Source organism: Rattus norvegicus, chromosome X (assembly GCF_036323735.1).
Source record: "Rattus norvegicus strain BN/NHsdMcwi chromosome X, GRCr8, whole genome shotgun sequence".
Classification (NCBI taxonomy): Eukaryota; Metazoa; Chordata; class Mammalia; order Rodentia; family Muridae; genus Rattus; species Rattus norvegicus.
In genome coordinates, this window is record NC_086039.1 from 75,213,913 (window position 1) to 75,233,404 (window position 19,492).

At 39.4% G+C, this 19,492-nt stretch overlaps 1 protein-coding gene across 6 annotated transcripts in view; it reads left to right on the forward strand.

Annotated features, from left to right (window-relative positions):
• The window catches only part of Atp7a (ATPase copper transporting alpha), a 107,460-nt gene that overhangs the window by 54,278 nt on the left and 33,690 nt on the right, over positions 1-19,492 (forward strand). For 4 of the 6 annotated variants that reach the window (XM_039099486.2, XM_006256995.5, XM_039099487.2 and 1 more), the window contains 9 exon segments: positions 5,576-6,065; positions 6,683-7,408; positions 8,526-8,708; positions 10,974-11,137; positions 13,527-13,688; positions 14,972-15,048; positions 15,474-15,699; positions 16,712-16,945; positions 18,077-18,168. In XM_039099486.2, the coding sequence (XP_038955414.1) occupies positions 5,576-6,065; positions 6,683-7,408; positions 8,526-8,708; positions 10,974-11,137; positions 13,527-13,688; positions 14,972-15,048; positions 15,474-15,699; positions 16,712-16,945; positions 18,077-18,168 (2,354 nt within the window). 6 annotated transcript variants of the gene reach the window in all.

Below are 19,492 nucleotides of genomic sequence, written 5' to 3' on the forward strand. Positions count from 1 at the left end.
GACTTTTATGTTGTATAATAATTAGGATTTTTCCTTTAATTTTTTCTTATTTTGCATTAAAACCAGAATTCTATACTGGATAGGCATTTTTATTTTTGTGAATGTTATTGTCACCGAATAGTATAGGTTCCCTTCTTCGTGAGTATAAAAGCTAAAACAAGCACAGCCAAAACATAAAGGCATGGAGAAAGACTTATTACGTACAGTAGTGAAGGTGATTGCAGTATTATTTCCAATGGTGCTTAAACTGTTTAAAGGTATCTTAACATAGGAGTTTACTCCTGAATATCCCTGCCCTGTGTAGCGGCTCTCAGAAATGCATGTACAAATTCATTGAACACCACAGCCACCAGCAGCAGCAGCAGCAGCAAGATCAGCAGCAGTAGCAGCAGCACAAGGCAGAACAATACCACCATTCCTGAAACCTCCCTGTATTTACTGCCTAAGCCGGACAGACACATAGGCCCTGATAACCAGTGATCTGTTCTCCCGCTTCCCCTTAGCTAGGCTGCCTAAAGTACCTTAAAGCCTTTTCTTTGCAACACTCAAGATTACTGGAGGTCTTTGCACAGGCTAAGAAAATAGACTACAACACTACACTCACATTTGTTTCCTTAATCAGAATGTCATGGACCACAGATGAGTGAGACTAAAAGAGATCTATTCAATAACATGAGGAACTGCATTGATAGTGGCTACCATTCATTATATTGTACGTTTTAAAAAGTTATATGTCTATCTTAGGGTCTTATTGCTGTGAACAGATACCATGACCAATGTAAGCTTTATAAAGGACAACATTTAATTGGGGCTGGTATACAGGTTCAGAGGTTCAGTCCATTACCATCAAGGCCAAAGCATGGCAGCATCCAGGCAGGCATGGTGCAGTAAGAGGAGCTGAGTTCTACATCTTCACCGGAAGGAAGCCAGGAACAGACTCAGCATCTCCAGGGACCTAGGAGGAGGGTCTCCAAGCCCACCTCCACAGTGACACACTTCCTCCAACAAGGCCACACCTTCTAATAGTGCCACTCCCTGGCCAAGCATATACAAACCTTCACAGTCTATAAACTATTAATTTGAAAAACATCTTTGTTTTAATTTTTTATTATATTATTTTATATACATGTGTGTTTTGCTTGCATGTGGTTTTATGCCTCTAGAGGGCATTGGATCCCCTGGAACTTGAACTGGAACTAGAGTTCCAGATAAGGTTGTGAATTTCCATGTGGATGATGGGGATTGAATCAGGGTCCTCTGCAAGAGTAGCACATATGCTTACTGAGCCATCTCTCTAGCCCCAAGCTTTATGCTTTATTTATTTTTATTTTGTGTATACACACACACACAAATATATATATATATAGGTATTTTGCCTACATGGATATCTGTGCACATGTACATGTATAGTGCCCATATGGAGGCAGGAAGATGATGCTGAGTCCGGATGATGATGGAACCGGAGTTACAGATAGTTGTTAGCTATAATATGGTGCTTGGAATTGAACCCCGGTTCCCTGAGAGAGGAGTCAGTGCTCTTAGTCATCTTTCTAGACTCTGTATGTTGTCTTTTATGACAAGGTCTTACTATTGGTCCAGGCTAGATCATAATTTGCACTATACCCCGGGCTGATCTTGAACTCACAATCTATCTACAGTATCCTCTTGAATACAGGAATAACAGGAGTGTATCACTATGCATAGCTTTTATTTCTCTGCTTTTTCATGAAAAATGTTATATGATATAATCTAATACTAATACAAATTATTTTCCCATTTCTGTTTTGGATCATTTACACTAAGTGTTCTCTTCTAAAACTAAAAAAAAAGCTACTGAATTAGAGTTATCTGAGCCCTAGGAACTTCCGTGCCATGATCACATTTCAACTTTTGTTTTGTTTTTTGAGACAAGGTTTTGGAACTCACTCTGTAGAGCAGGCTGGCCTTTAACTTGGAGATCTGCCTGCCTCTGCCTGCTGAGTGCTGGGATTAAAGGTGTGCACCACCATTGCCCAGCCATGTTTCAAATGTTTATTAAATGCATTTTTATCAGTTACAAAGCTAAAGGAAGAAATAAAAATTAATTTCATTAAAATATGCACAGGGGGCTAGAGAGATGGTGTAGTTAAGAGCACCGCCTGCTCTTCCAGAATATGTGGGTTTGATGCCCAGAACCTATATGACAGCTAATAACTCCCTATAACTTCCATTCTAGGGGATACTATGACCTTTCTGGTTTCTTTTGATACCACATGTGCATTTTGCACAGATATACACTCAGCTAAAATACCCAAACTCATTTTTTAAAATCTAAAGGAAAAAAATTAAACAGAATATTTAACTGTATAGTTATCACAGAGGATTTAAAGGGAGATTTCGGGTTTTTTTATTGGACATTTTTTCATTTACATTTCAAATGTTGCTCCCTTTCCTAGTTTCCCGTCCATAAGCCTCCTATCCTCTCACCCTCCCCTTCTTCTATATGGGTGTTCCCCTCCCCATTCACCCCCCTTACCCCCACCCCGACATTCTCCTACACTGGGGGTCTAACCTTGGCAAGACCAAGGGCTTCTCCTAAAAGGAGATTTCCTACTCTAAATTACTTTAGTTTTTACATTTTTTTTGTTGTATGAAACAAAGCTTTGTACTAGGAATAATGATGGCTCCTATCTTTAAACTGTCACTGGCACTTTATTCTGCTGCTATCTCAAAGTGAACAGTGCTAGCATTGAATTAATCATTTATCCTTTCTTTCTTTTCTTATCTGCTAAACACCTCTTATTTCCCTCCTCTCTCATACCATTTAACACCATTACCCACTGGCCCAAACTAGAAAATTAAAAGTCATGCTACTCAGTGTCCTTATCATTTAACTGTATCTGTATCTGCTATGCATGTCTCAGAACTGCCTCTCTTCCCATTTTCCTCATGTCTATGACTTAATTCAGAGGTCGTATTATGCTATTGTTACAATTAGAGTAGTATCCTAGTTGGTATTTCTCCAGCCATCCCATCATCTTCTATACTGCTTCTGCAATAATTCTTATCCAACAGATCTCATGCCTTCCCCTGTGTAACTTTTTCATGGCACTCTATTACCACTAAGATAAAGTACAAACTATTATTGACATACGACCTCATAATAGAATGATTCTTTCATCCCCAGGCTATCACACTTTTCTACATTTGTTCTTCCATTTGCCTGCACTTTCCTCATATTTCATGAGTCCATTTGTCTTTTAGTACGCATTATTTCCTCTAAGGAGCCTTTCTTGAGCCGTACTCTCAGGGATTAATGGTTAGCCACCTTCTTTCTATTCTTTGTCCCAGTGTTGATCCATGTGAGTGTGTCATGTTCAGCATTGGGGCCTAAGAATCCCATTTCCTAGCACATATAACAAATGCTTGGTAAATATTAGCTGATCTTTGTTTACATTTATTTTATAACTCATTTGTGCTACAAAAAACTTTCCTACTTATAAAAATCCTGGAAGATAATAGAGCATGCATGTCCTTCCCCTACTCCTGTGTTTTTGGCTTGGTACTGGGAAGTATATCTAGGGCATTACATTCAGGGCCTTGTGTATACAAATCAGCCACTTTACCACTGAGCTATACTTTCATCCTTCAATTAACATTTTCAAAAGATTAGATTTCATATTACCTTGTATCCTCATCTATCATCTTTCCTCCCTTTCCCTTTTGAGGGAAATTTTTTTCTTCTATTTTTCTTAGCTAGGGAAGCCAGCAAGCCCCAACAATCCTCTTGTCTCTGTCCCACTCCGAGCTAAAGTAACAGATATGTGTGAGATACCTGGATTGTTAGGTAGACACTGGGATATGAACTCTGGTCCTCATGATTGTACAGCAGATGCTCTTTAGTACTGAGCCATTTCTTCAGCCCTACCTTTCATTTTCTATAGTTGTCTCATTTCCTGTATAACCTTTAAAATATGTATAATGTGACACATTACAGTAATTTATGACAAGATGTGTTAGGAAAATATAGTCTATATTCTCTTGTGAAATTCTAGCATGTACATGTTACTGCACATACTTCACAGGCCTGACTGGTACCACATGGAGCCCACACATTGCTCTTTTAGGAAGGCAAGACATTTAGTGTGTCTTTCCAGTGAGAGTAGAAAAGCTAAAAACTTCGCTGAGAAACCACTAACTAGTTTCTAGTGCTATTATTTATTTCATTCTTGAATGTTGATAGTCTCTTCTTAAAATTAATTTTATTTTTAAAATTTATTTTGTTGAGATTTTGTATATGACTATGGAATTCATCTCATTTCTCTCCCTTTCTCTCCCCTGTCCCTCCCATGTCCCCCTACACTACTCTCAAATTCATGCCTTCTTCTTTAATTATTATTGCTACATGTTCTCACACATATACATGCTACATGTAGTTTTAGCTACCCCAACTAAGCTCCAGGAAAGGACTATGCTGCCAGCCCCCACCCAGAGAATATTGGATCCACAGATGAAAAACATAGACATACATAGTTGTTCAATTTCAACTTGCCTTTTTGGCACAATTGCTGGGCACTACTTATCTCCTGGAGAAGTAGGCCCTTATCAATACTATTAGCTCTGCACCTCTCCACCTGCCCACTTTAGTTGTTCACCCCCAACCACCTGCCTGTAAGAGTGACCTGTGGCCATTCCATCCAAAATCTCACATGGCTTGTCACCTTTTCTCCATCAGAAGCATGGTGAACTCTCTCTCTCTCTCTCTCTCTCTCTCTCTCTCTCTCTCTCTCTCTCTCTCTCTCTCTCTTCCTTGTATCTGTCTTCCTTGCCCTTGTGGACTCAGAAATCCCACCTATTCTTTCAACCCGGCAATTGCCCCATGGCTTCTTTACTGATAGATCAAGAACCAATTAGGAAACATGACCTTAGCATCAGAACCATCCATACACACGCGCGCACGTGCATACACACACACACACACACACACACACACACACACACACACACACACACAGACACACACACACAGACACACACACACACACATTTTTCAGTCCATTTAGTGTTGTTCATGTGTTTAGGGATGACCATCATCCCTAGAGAAGACTGATCCTCCATCTCTCTGCAACAATTAACTGGCTGTATCTGTGCATCTAGGAGTAGGACCCTGTACGATTTCTTCCATCCACACTGGCGTGTCAACTGGTGTTGCCATTACAAAGGTCTTGTTTAGATATCAATGGTTTCATGGATGATGGTCCTTTGGCTCTAAAAATTTTGCCCACTCTTATGCAATGTTCCCTGAGTTTTAGGTGTAGGATTTGTGTTACAGATGTGTCAGTTGTGAATGAGGACCTCGTGGTACTCATTTTGACCAGTTGTGGATTTCTGAGATAGTCTCCATCTGCTGCAGAAAAGAAACTTCTTTGATGAGAAGTGAGAGCTACACTTATCAGGGAAGGCCAGTTTGTGAGCTAAGTGTCTATGCATTGGAATGCAAAATGGCTCAGGAGGGCTTGGTTCTTGATGTTTGATAGTCTTAATTCCTATGTCATACAGCTGAGTCGAACTAACTTTTGAAATTTCTTTCCCAAAGGTTTCCCTAGAAGAAAAAAGTGCAACTGTTATTTATAACCCTAAACTTCAGACTCCAAAGACCCTCCAAGAAGCTATCGATGACATGGGCTTTGATGCTCTTCTTCACAATGCTAACCCTCTTCCTGTCTTAACCAATACTGTGTTTCTGACTGTTACTGCTCCACTGGCTCTGCCATGGGACCATATCCAAAGTACATTGCTCAAGACCAAGGGTGTGACTGGGGTTAAGATTTCCCCTCAGCAAAGAAGTGCAGTGGTTACCATAATCCCATCTGTGGTGAGTGCTAATCAGATCGTGGAGCTGGTCCCAGACCTCAGTTTAGACATGGGAACTCAGGAGAAAAAGTCAGGAACTTCTGAAGAGCATAGCACACCTCAGGCAGGGGAAGTCCTGCTGAAGATGAGAGTGGAAGGGATGACCTGCCATTCATGCACTAGCACCATTGAAGGAAAAGTTGGAAAGCTGCAAGGTGTACAACGCATTAAAGGTAATTTGTCCGCTGTCTTCCCCCCCACCCCCCGTTTTGTAAAGCTATTCTTTGTTTTGATCATTAAACTTTTTGCTTTCTTCCCAAGCATGAGTTTCAAACCCATGGGCCTAGAATTGCTTCCTGCTTTATTGAAGTTAGAGTTGTAGCATATTCCCAGTATTAAATGTCAGTGAAGTTAATGATTATAATGAAAGGTTATGAGAGTTGAACTTTAGCAGGAAAGGCACTGTGGTAGCGATTTGTGGTGTTCAGGCTTCCTGAACAGCCTGCCTTGGGTATGTTTTACCTATAATATATTTGTACTGAAGTGATGCAGAAACATAGAGACCATAGGAGCTCTGGTCATGTCTTTTGCTTGTTTCCAAAGTATGTCAATCTCATTTTTTTTTCTTTTTCTTTTTTCTTTTTTTCCGAGCTGGGGTCCGAACCCAGGGCCTTGCGCTTGCTAGGCAAGTGCTCTACCGCTGAGCTAAATCCCCAACCCCGTCAATCTCATTTTCTAAAAAGCACAAAGATATCTAAGGGAAAAGGCATTGAGAAGAGTGAGGGAGAAAGAGCAATTGGCTCCGAAGTGGAGCAGGAATAAGTAACTTACAGATGTTTCTGTTTATTAGTGTCCCTAGACAACCAAGAAGCTACTATTGTGTATCAACCTCATCTGATCACAGCAGAGGAAATAAAGAAGCAGATTGAAGCTGTGGGTTTTCCAGCCTTCATAAAAAAACAGCCAAAGTACCTCAAATTGGGAGCCATTGACGTTGAGCGCCTGAAGAGTACACCAGTCAAATCTTCAGAAGGATCTCAGCAAAAGAGCCCAGCGTATCCCAGTGACTCAGCAATCACATTTACCATAGACGGCATGCATTGTAAATCATGTGTGTCAAATATCGAAAGTGCTTTATCTACACTCCAGTATGTAAGCAGCATAGTAGTTTCTTTAGAGAATAGGTCAGCCATTGTAAAGTACAATGCAAGCTTAGTCACTCCAGAAATACTGAGAAAAGCGATAGAGGCCGTTTCTCCAGGGCAATACAGAGTTAGTATTTCAAGTGAAGTTGAAAGTCCCACCAGCTCTCCCTCCAGCTCATCTCTTCAGAAGATGCCTTTGAACTTAGTGAGCCAGCCTCTGACCCAAGAAGTTGTAATCAACATTAATGGCATGACTTGTAATTCTTGTGTGCAGTCGATAGAGGGTGTAATATCGAAGAAGCCAGGTGTAAAATCCATCCACGTTTCCCTCACAAATAGCACCGGGACTATTGAATATGATCCTCTACTAACCTCTCCAGAACCCTTGCGAGAAGCAATTGAAGACATGGGATTTGATGCTGTCCTTCCAGGTAATCATCACTTTTTCTTTGATTTCTTCATTGCTTTTGTATTCCTATTTTGTTTCTTCCTTTGGCTTTTAGCAACAAGAAGTGATTCATAGTCACTGAAATGTCACCTCTTTTGTGAAAGGGTTTTCCTATGTAGCCCTTGCTGATGTGAATATTGACAGACTGTCTTTGGACTCACAGAGATGGCACCTGTCTCTACCCCTTTAATGCTGAGATTAAAGGCATGTATTACCATTATCTGGCTAAAATTCTACTTCTTACAAAGGAGCCCTATGACATAGTCACGAGCATGTAAAAAATGCCTAAAGATATCAGGAGCCTAAAAACTTTAAGGTACAGCTGGGCGTGGCAGTGCATGCACTCATGAGGAAGAGATAGGTGGATCTCTGAGTTCAAGGCCAGCCTGGTCTACCAAGCCAGTTTCAGGAAAGCCACAACTACACAGTGAAAATAAAAAACAAACAACAACAAAACAAACTTAAAAGCAGACCAACATGGTAGTTACGGTTTTGTATAGTGTATGTGATTGAATATTTTGTATATACTTCGTGAGAAGGCTGGAGAGATGGCTCAACAGTTAACAGAGTGGTGTTATAATTATTCTATTTTATTATCAGTCGTTGAACCCTTATTATGCCTCATTGGTAAATGAAGCATTACCACACACATATATGTATACATCTACACATACGGTGACAGCACTATTGATATTTTCACACACCCACTCAAAAGTATCTCCTATAGATAAAGGAGGACTCCTTTGATGCCAGTGTGAAAATTGTCAGCATGATAATGCTAGTTAAATATAAGCACAAGAACGGTCTAGTAACCAGTTGTTCTCCATTTGAGGTTGCGTTTGTAGATAATGACTAGAAGAATCTGCCATAACTAACTTTTTTTGTACTCACTTGGGTCAGATCTTCTTGTGAGCCGCTGAGGTGAACAATAAAGAAATTCAAAGTCAGTGTTGGGAATGGGTAATAACAATGTATTTGTTGAGGGCTTTTAGGACCTTGCTGATTTTCAAGAAATTGGTTGGCAGGCCTGGAGGTGTGGACTGTGACGTATGACAAGGTGGCAGCTGGATAATAAATGAAAAGAACCTTTCTCTTTCCAGCAGACATGAAAGAGCCACTGGTCGTGATAGCTCAGCCCTCACTGGAAACACCTCTTTTGCCCTCAACTACTGAGCCAGAAAATGTGATGACACCAGTTCAGAACAAGTGTTACATACAGGTCTCGGGGATGACGTGTGCTTCTTGTGTAGCAAACATTGAACGGAACTTAAGACGAGAAGAAGGTAAGACAGTCTTCAGTGTGTTTATTTTTATGTTCTTATTTCCAGGTTCTTTCCCATCTGTGTTTTGTGGCCATACTTAGAATTCTTCCCAAGACTTCCTAAAGATCATCCTTGATGCATAATACATTCCTGAATTTCTGCAAGTTTTTATTAGTGCTATTTCTTTTATGATCCCATTTTAGTGCCAGTGAAATTTACTAAAAATGTTATGGCAGAAGGATATACATAGCATTACTATTGTGAACCATGGCTGTTTCTAAAAGTGATAATGAATAAGTTAGGTATTGTCTTATCTAGATTAAACACCAGGGCCAAACCATATTTGTGTAGAATTATATTGTCTCCTCTAACAGTCTGACCTCTGATCTTTCCTTATAAGATCTAAGTTGCCTAGTACTGTGTATTTTAACCTCAGGTTACAAAATCTTTGACAATCAATACCACTGTTTTTCTGTAGTTGCTCAGATGTTTTACTTTATAAATTTATACACATTTTATAGATATATCAGTATAGCATAGTAGCTTAGTTAGTCATATAAATGTACAATTATGTTTAATGAGACCAAAGTCTTATGTTTGGTACTTAGGCTGCTATAACCCTAGATGTCTTGATAGATGTCACTTATAGGGACTGAAATAAGGAAGAAAGGATTAATGAGACAAGCATATCCTGACAATTGAGGAAAGAAGTTAAAGTATAATTAGTACATTGTCTTTTATAGTAAGGCCAGATGTTTATTTTTTATGAAACATAAGCATATGTGTGGTTCATTGTGGTGTCTTGCATTCAGTTACTTATGCCTTGTTCATTTCAGTCTGAATGTGTAGTCAAGGCTTTGCTTGAGTCACTAAAAAGGAAAAGAGAGGCAGAGGCAGAGGCAGGCAGATTTCTGTAAGTTTGCAGATAGCCTGGTCTATACAGCTGATTCCAGATCCTGTCTTAAAAAGAAAAGGAAAGGGCTGGAGAGATGGCTCAGCGGTTAAGAGCACTGTCTGCTTATCCAGAGGTCATGAGTCCAATTCCCAGCAACCACATGGTAGCTCACAACCATCTATAATGATATCTGGTGCCCTCTTCTGGCCTGCACGTGTACATGCAGGTGCAACACTGTATACATAATAAATCTTTAAAAAAAAAGGAAAGATGGGAAGGAGGGGATCAATGAATGTTGCTAAGCAAATGCTCTCAGAGGAAACTTGCACAGTTCCTGTTTGTCTCTTGAAAAGGAAATTTCTATATTACCCCAAAATGTTGATGCCAGTTATGATTGTCTCCTCAGATCCTGATGAAAGCTAAATATATTCCTGGATAGTAAGTGACATTCCTAGTCCCCATTTTAATGTTCATTAATTCTCTCAGTTAATTCCCCACTGTCCTTACCACCTCTTATTTAACACTGTTGGCCTTGGCTCATGTAAGTAAGCTTTCCTCACCAAGTTTACATTGCACTGCTTAAAAAGCCCAAAGCTTCTAAGAGTGGAGCTCCCTGGCACAGCACACTAATTGGCCGTGTGTACTATGACTAGCCTGTGCAAAGTTTGGTTATGTGTAATTCCCACTATCACCCCTGAGGTGGAAAAGAGCTCCGGCTATGTTTTTGTAAGAAGTCTATCTTTTGGAGATGTATATTTAAAGATTTTTGCGCGAAGTGATAAGATGTTTGGGATTTGCTTCAACATCATTTGGGTAGAGGGCAGGATCAGAAAGAATTTCGATCCATAAGACCCAGCTCCTATGGCCGTTTGGGGGCCAGGAAGGCAGCTTGTAGCTAGGAGTCCTTTGTTAGCCTGAGTGACAGCAAGATTCTGTATCTAAAAAGTCTAATGGTGCATATGTTAAATCCTAGCACCCGGGACACAGGGGCAGGCAGATTTCTGTGAGTTCTACTTAAGGCCAGCCTCATGTACTTAGCAGTTTCCAGGCCAGTTAGGGCTGCCTAGTGAGCTCCTGCCTTGAACACAAACCAGATGTTGTTGATAGTAATAATTGTTTAAGCTTAGTGAAGGCACATCAAGATACAATGTTATCCGCTTTTCCATATACATAATTACAAGTTGGTATAATAAGTTTAAAGAACTAAGGCCACCTTTTAAAACAGTTTTTTAAATTGTTTGGGTTTAAGACTTGTATAAAATGTTGAGTAGTAAATTTTAGCAAATTCTCTTTCATATTTTTGCAGTTAAATGAAAAGTAGTTTTAGCATTCTTCTTTTTTTTTTTTGTAAAACCTATTACCTGCTTTGTTTTTCTTATCAATGTTCCCAGGAATATATTCTGTACTTGTAGCCCTAATGGCTGGCAAGGCGGAAGTAAGATATAACCCAGCTGTTATCCAACCCCGAGTGATAGCAGAGCTTATTCGAGAGCTTGGCTTTGGAGCTGTGGTGATGGAAAATGCTGGAGAAGGCAATGGCATTTTGGAACTTGTTGTAAGTAGGAACTTTTTTATGTTTAATAAACCTCCAGTAGAAACTTGGAGAGGTTTTTACAGAAAACTTGGAAAATTCGACATATGAAAAAACCGAAAGGTAGAAGGCTGTGACTTAATGGTAGTCTTCAAGCATAGGATGGAAGTATTACCTTTTTAAACACTGAAAAGGGGGTGGGGTTTGCAAGATGGCTCAGCCAGTAAAGGTGCTTGCTGATAAGTTTGATGATCAGAGCATTTGTGACCCACAGGGTGAAGTAGAGACTGACTCTGCAAAGTCCTCCTCTGAACACCACATGTAAATAAATGCACTAAAAAGAGTGGGGTGTGGTTGTTCCTGCTCAGAATCTCAGCATTCAGGAGGCAGAGACAGGAGGGCTCCGGGAGTGTGAGGCCAGCCTGGATTACATAGTGAAATGCTCTCTTATGGAAAGAGAGGGGAATAAATGACAAAGCTAAAACAACTGTGAACCTAAGTAACTCTCATGTAAAGAAAAGAAATTGAACCTGATGGGTTTAAAAAAAAACGAGAACACAAAAAGTTGGGTAGGGAAGGGGCTGTAGATATAAGAAGAGTCCTGGGAGAGAAGGTTAATATATTCAAATAAGTTGTATAAATTCTCAAAGAACTACTGAATTAAAAAGAATGCATGTTTATATTTTTAATGAAAATTTCATCTTCATACAATATATTCTGATTATGGTTTCCTTCCCTCATTTCCTCCTAGATCCTCCCCTACACTTCTAACTCCTTTCTCTCTTAAGAAAATAGGCAGGCAAATAGAAAAGATAGACAAACAAGGGTAAAACAAAATGGACAAACTAACAAAAAGGAAATTAAGGAAGAGCATAAGAAAGGTATACACATGCGTACACACATACACACACACACACACACACACACACACACACACACACACACAAATGCACAAAACCAGAAACCATAATATACTGGAAAAAAACAGTAAGGTACAAAAAACGTCCAAACAAAGCGATATGAAACAACCAATATCCAAAACTACTTCTGAGTTAGTTTTGTGTTGGACATCTGCTGCTAGGCATGGGACCTGTGCTTATATTCAGCAAGACCCTTGTAGAAATTAATTTTTCCTTTGTGAATGACTATTAATTAGAGATAGCTTTATGGTTGGGAATGAGAACTTGTGTCCACTTCCCTGAAACCATTACTCACCAAGAGACGTTTTCCAGGAAGGAGGCTTTCTGCACTCATTGAACTACAGTCGGGGCAGACAATCTTGCATGGGATATTTCCAAGAATTATCAGACAGGAGAAATGATAAGTACTCTAGAATCCAGGCTCTGAATGGATTCTTTGTTCTGTGTAGCTAGTGGCTATGCAGTTTTTCTTCATGGTTCTCTCTCACAGAATGGACAGGAAAAGAAGGGAGTGCAATGGGCGGCAGTGCCACACAGCTGGCTGGTTTTATCAAGAGTCCTCTTACTCGGTTTCGAATAAATGCTTCCTGGAAAAACAAATTCATTAAGACAGTTTTTTAAAATTTTTTTCTTTTATGGGGGAATCTGAGAGCTATTTACTTACGTTTTTTACTTAAAATACTTATATTTATACATATGTGTGAGGAGGATGTCAGATTCCTTGGAGCTGGACTTACAAGCAGTTGTTGAATCCACTTGATCCGCTGTAAGAACAGCGAGTACTCTTCATCTCCTGAGCCGTCTCGCTAGGCCTTACTTACTTTGAATATTTTAAATGGGCTGGACAGATAAAATGGCTTAACAGTTAACTCGCACACACACTTGTGCTTGAATATGTGTATTAAGGTAGCCTTGGAAGCCAGAAAAGAATGAGTTTTGGGTTCAGCTAGAGATGCTGCCTCAGTAATCTTCAAGAAATAAAGTAGAGCAATTAAGGAAGATACGGAATTTCAGCCTCTTGACCCTATACACACGTGCATATGGATACACACACACACACACACACACACACACACACACACACAAATCCCACACATGAATACATACACATGCACACCATACATGTACACAACAAAAAAGAGAGTTTTTTCCTCTGTTAAATTTTATCAGGATAACATATGGCTCTTACAGTACATAATGCACTCAGTGAAAACATGCCACACCATGGCTTTTAGTATATGCCTAGGTTAGTCCACTTAGTTTCAGAAAAATTCAGAATCTTCTTCTTCATTATTCCGAGAATCCCCAGCTCCATCACTGGTGGCACTCCGTCATGAAATCAGAATCCTAATAATAATATCAAAAGGATACTCATTGCACAGATGAAACCTTGTAAGACAATCCTGTGTTATGATAGTCCTTTGAGTTAGAAGTACTAAATTTTTGTAGAAGGAAAGGGATATTTTTAGTAACAAAGGCTTTGTTTTTAACAGGTGAGAGGAATGACGTGTGCCTCCTGTGTCCATAAAATTGAGTCAACGCTCACAAAACACAAAGGGATCTTCTACTGCTCTGTGGCCCTGGCAACGAACAAAGCACATATTAAATATGATCCAGAAATTATTGGTCCCAGAGATATTATCCATACCATTGGAGTAAGTCTTGATTTTGTTTTTCTGTCTTCCCTTTCCAGTGAACCACCTTCTGGAATCACATCTGGTTTACATTAGACAGAGACAATGAAAAGACCCCTTCGACTGTCCACATAAGAACATTAGTGTGTGTCTGCTTTTGTTACCCCCAACCCCCATGGCCTTCATCAGGAAACTTACATGCACATTTGTACAATTAAACCAAGAGCAGACCTGAGCTGGAACTGTCAATCACTTAAAGTATTTAGGAAACGGATATAAAGTTAAATTTGTAAGAAAGACTCTAGCAAATCACTATAAAATTAAAGCATCATGCTGGATGTGCTATGGTTTGTTAAAGCAAATCAGAACAAAAGAAAACAAAAAAAAACACTTTCAAGTTAAATGCAACCCTTTGTGCTAACTTCATCCCATGTACTTCAGTGCATCTTAAGCAGTTATATACATGTATTTTATATTTATATTGTGCATATTTATACTATGCATTGTCAGTGTGCTATGAAATTGACGTTCTGATGATTGACAGTGTATTACAGTTCACTGTATATACTAATATCCTATTATTTGAGGCAGATATACCATCGATATCTGTGGAGCTGGCAGTTCTGAGTATCTAGCCACCTTCAGCAGGTACACAGATGAGTTGCCAAGCTCCAGTTTTAGATTCTCAGAGCAGGGCTGCCATCTTATTCAGAGGTGAAACAACTTGAGAAGCTATCTGTTGAGTTCCATGAGACTTTATGCTGATCACGCTGGCCCTGGAGCTCACGTTTGCTCCTTTCACCACGTTACGCTGCCAACAACTAGAAGATGGCAGCCGTTTCCCTAGCAGTTGAAAACGTGGTGGTTTCAGTTATAGAACTCTCTGAGCCCATGTGCATCTTACTGAGGTGTAGTTCCCTCTTCAGACTTTGCTGTAGTGGGGGAAAGGACTCTGGTTCATGTTTTTTAAGGTGGAACATAAATGAGGGCAAGGCCTTGGACAGTGTATTTACTATAGTGCTAGATTTTTTGCACTGTCGGTGGAAATGGCTATTGCCCTTAAGTGAAATTGCCAGTTTACGAGCAGCAAAATAGACAGTAGCTAGCCTCAATGTGCTCTTAATTTCTTCACAAACTTAGAAACCAGATTAGTCATGGGCAGAAAGCTCTGGACAGCTTCATGCTTCTATTCCCCAGAATGACACTGACTCAGGAATTGAACTGAGTTGTTCTAAGTAATAACAACATGGCTTAGAATATCTCTGCATGGAGTGAATTGACATTTTTCTCATGAATTTCCTTAGAACTTAGGTTTTGAAGCTTCTTTGGTCAAGAAAGATCGATCAGCCAACCACTTAGATCATAAACGAGAAATAAAACAGTAAGTACTTTGGGGTTGTTAATAAAAACATTTCGACTCCTTTTAGAAATTTAACATCCTTTTAGCATGTCAATTTTTACTCTAGTATTTTTTTTAAGATTTACTTTTACTTTTCAATTGGGTGTATGTGTGTATGAGTGTATGACACATGCATGCAGGAGACTGTGGAGGTCAGAAGAGGGCGTTGGATCTGCTGCTACTGGAGTTATGTGTGCTTCTGAACTGATGTGGGTGGAAGGAACTAGACTTGGGTCGTCTGAAGCAGCAGTAGGAGCTCGTAACTGCAGGGACATTGATTGCTCCAGCCTCATGATATCTTCTTACACTGAGTGAGATGGTTTTTCTGTAGCACATAGAATATTTAACTTTTACGTTACTCACTAACTAAAAATGTGTTTTTTCTTTGAAAAATATTTTCATTTAAGATGGAGAGGGTCTTTCCTTGTGAGCCTGTTTTTCTGTATCCCTGTAATGGGACTGATGATCTATATGATGGTTATGGACCACCACCTTGCAACTCTAAACCATAATCAGAACATGAGTAATGAAGAAATGATCAACATGCATTCTTCTATGTTCCTGGAGCGTCAGATCCTGCCGGGACTGTCCATTATGAATTTGTTGTCCCTTTTATTGTGTCTACCTGTACAGGCAAGTGACATTATCAAGTATATTATTTGATCTTCACTAAAGGTTTAAAAGTGATGGCTCAGGGTGTTGTTCAGTGGTAGATTACTTGTCTAATATACTCAGAGCCCTAGGTTCAATCCCAGTACCGCCAAAACCAAAAGCAAAACAAAAGGCAGTAGTACTAACAATTGCTTAATGCCAATTGTACTAATGGAAGACAAGCCTTCCTGTTATACTTCCACCAGAACCCGTGGCTTGTGATTGACTTTCTGAAAAGGGCTACATATCATATATTAAAAAAAAAAAAAACTGGGCTGGAGAGACGGCTCAGTGGTTAAGAGCAGTGACTGCTCTTCCAGAGGTCCTGAGTTCAATTCCCAGCAACCACATGGTGACTCACAACCATCTGTAATGAGATCTGATGCCCTCTTCTGGTGTGTCTGAAGACAGCTACAGTGTACTTATATATAATAAATAAATCTTTTAAAAAAACTTTCCAAAATATCTAAATTATCTTCCTAGTTTACTTGTTTAAGCTAGGATCAAAAAGGAAAATGTGGATCTCTGTGAATTCCAGGCCAGCTTGGTCTATAGAGAGAGTTTCAGGACAGTCAGTGCTACACAAAGAAACCCTGTCTCAAAAAACCAAAAAAGAAAAAGAAAAGAAAACTCGCAACAGCCCTCTGAGGTTTTTTTTTAATGGTATGAAGTATTCATTGCATCATAGATGATGTCCCTTGGTGTCTTGCACAGCAACTTGAAGGCCTTGTGTACATACCTCTGCCAAAGTGCAAACTTGTTCCTACTCAAAATCTCCCTCTTACAGCCAGGTGGAGTGATGCATGCCTATAAGCCCCAAACCTCGTCAAGTTCAAGACCAACCTGGGCTTACATGTGAGGCACTATAACAGTGTTTATGGACTACTTAAAAGGCAAAGGAAGCAAACATTGATACTTTATGCTAAGTTTACTTAGGTTTACATATGAATTTCAGTTTTAGGAAAATTCAGTAATATTCACTTTTCTGTTACAGTTTTGTGGAGGCTGGTACTTTTACATTCAGGCTTACAAAGCGCTGAGGCATAAGACAGCAAATATGGATGTGCTGATTGTGTTGGCAACCACCATTGCATTTGCCTACTCTCTGGTCATTCTTCTGGTTGCAATGTATGAGAGAGCCAAAGTGAACCCTATTACCTTCTTTGATACACCTCCTATGCTGTTTGTGTTTATCGCACTAGGCCGATGGCTGGAACACATAGCGAAGGTAAAGTAAGAAAGGGTGACATTTGTTAAGATAGTGGATCAGTCAAAGACCTCAATGTTTTCTCGACCACTCATTAGAAATATGCATTGATTTATGTAGTTAATCGTTTTACTTTTAGCAATATGTTCAGCAAATTTACCAAGTTTATATCACTGCCAGGGTTAGAGGATACCCATGGTACTTTGTGAGAACCATTTGAGAGGTAGTTATTAGTCATATCATATTGTTATTTGAGAATTGATTTTGCCATGTGACTTAAAACAGTGTTGTCAAAGGTCGTTCATGTTTCCATGCTGTGATGAAGGCCACGTTCTAATCCTGCTCCATGTACCTTTATATTTAACTGAGTTAAAAGCATAATCTATGTGCATCTCAGTACCTTGTGCACTGTACAGTTTTTCCCTAACTACAGTCTAGACAATGACTTGCTAGTTCTGTCAAGTCAGTGTGTTCTCGTTTACCAACAATTCTTTCTTCTTCACTTTTTTTCTCTTATTTTTTTGTTTTAGATAATACTACACTGAGCATAATCATGTCTTAACATTCTTTCCCTCTGAGCTGAGTACCTTAGGAGTAATTAGAAAGTATATGATTTATGAGGACCTTAGGAGTAATTAGAAAGGATGAGATTTATGATTGTTGTCTCAAAGGGCATAATCTTTTCATGGTCTCATGCTATTAGGTGTGGGAAATTTTGCCAGTTAGGGTCTGTCAGCAAAGTAGATTTTACTACAGCGTCCTCACCATCGCATCTTCTCTAATTCCTTGCTAAGTTGGCAGATGTTAACTAGAATTACAAGGGGGCTCTAGTTTGAGTTTCTTCTATCAGTAGTGTGGAAAAACTATACCCATACATAGAGGATTTATAATCCCTCTTAAATAATCTACTTTTTCATGTGCTTTGTTTATGTATGTATTAGATTCCTGATATTTCCTATTAATTTGTATTTCTTTACAAATTATACCTAGTACTTTTAAAATGGTTCTAAAATTATATTATTAATATTCCAATGTAATTTTTTCTGATAAAATGTTTTTCTTAAGCTGATGTTTGAGCAAATGTTAAAAGATTATATCTTTAGGTTTAAACACTTCCTTTCTTGAGTATCATTATTGTGTTTTAATTTATAGGGCAAAACTTCCGAGGCTCTTGCAAAGCTAATTTCCTTACAAGCAACAGAAGCAACTATTGTAACTCTTAACTCTGAAAATCTCCTCCTGAGGTATTCATCTTCATTTCCTTTTGTAACTTGTTTTGAACATTCTATTACATTCATTTTTTTTTGCGGTGGGTATTCGTATGTTATAGTACATGTGTGGAGGTCAGAGGACAGCTTGGGGAAGTTTTCTCCTTCTACGGTGTGGGTCCTACTGATAGTATTCAGATTGATAGGGTTGGTAGCAAGCTCCCTTATGTGCTGAGCCAGCTTACTGGCCCTCTTTTTTTTTTTTTTTTTTTTGGTTCTTTTTTTTTTTCCGGAGCTGGGGACCGAACCCAGGGCCTTGCGCTTCCTAGGCAAGGGCTCTACCACTGAGCCAAATCCCCAATCCCACTGGCCCTCTTTTATGGACATAGTTTGAGATGTGTGTAGAAGTAGGGATTGTCATAATGCCACATAATCTGGCTCTCAGATTTGACAATTATCCCCATCCTATGATATTTTACTTCATCTGTCTGTTTCATCTTTCTTTCTGTTGTTGTAGTAAGAAGTAAATCGTAGGCATATAGTTTTTGTGGTCCATTTTCTACAGTATTTCTTTATAGAAGGATGTATTCAGCTGGACGGCTGTGGCGTATGCCTTTAATCCTGGCACATGGGAGATAGGCAGACAGATCTCTTGTGAGTTTAAGGCCAACCTGATCTATACAGAGTGAGTTCTAGGAAAGCTAAGGCTACACAGAGAAATCCTGTCTCAAGACCAACCCCCCACCCCAAAAGGGACATGTGTGGTGATACATACCTGTAATCCCAACACTCTGGAAGCTGAAGCAGGGGGATCATGGATTTGAGAATAACCTGGGCCAACCTCTTACCTTACCCATCTTTTGACATCAGGTCTTGTTTGGGGGCTCTGTCTCTAGGAGTTTTCTGGTGTTAAGAAACTATTTGAAGTCCTTAAGTATGTCAGACAAGTGCTTGGCCACTGAGTGTTACTTATTTTTCTCCTTAGTGATACCTCCTTTGACTCAAGAAAGAAGTAAGAAAGGAAAGAATGAAGGAGCTATTCTAGTTTAAAAGAAACATAAGATATCTGACATCAACTATGTACAGCCAGTTAGGGTCTCATGTAATACAGGCTGACCTTGAACTCATAATTCTCCTGCCTCCACTTTCCAAGTATTGGGATTACTGGCATATGCTATCATGCCTGACTGTGGTGCTCTTTTTTTAAGCTTTAATTCATTCCATGATTACTGTAAATATTTAGAGTGCTTGTTTTGGGCCAAGACTTTGTTCATCACAAAACTAATGGAGTTGATGCTCGCATAAATGTTGGACCCAGGTTCTGTTGGTAATTATGGAGTCATAGCTTGACATGGTCTCC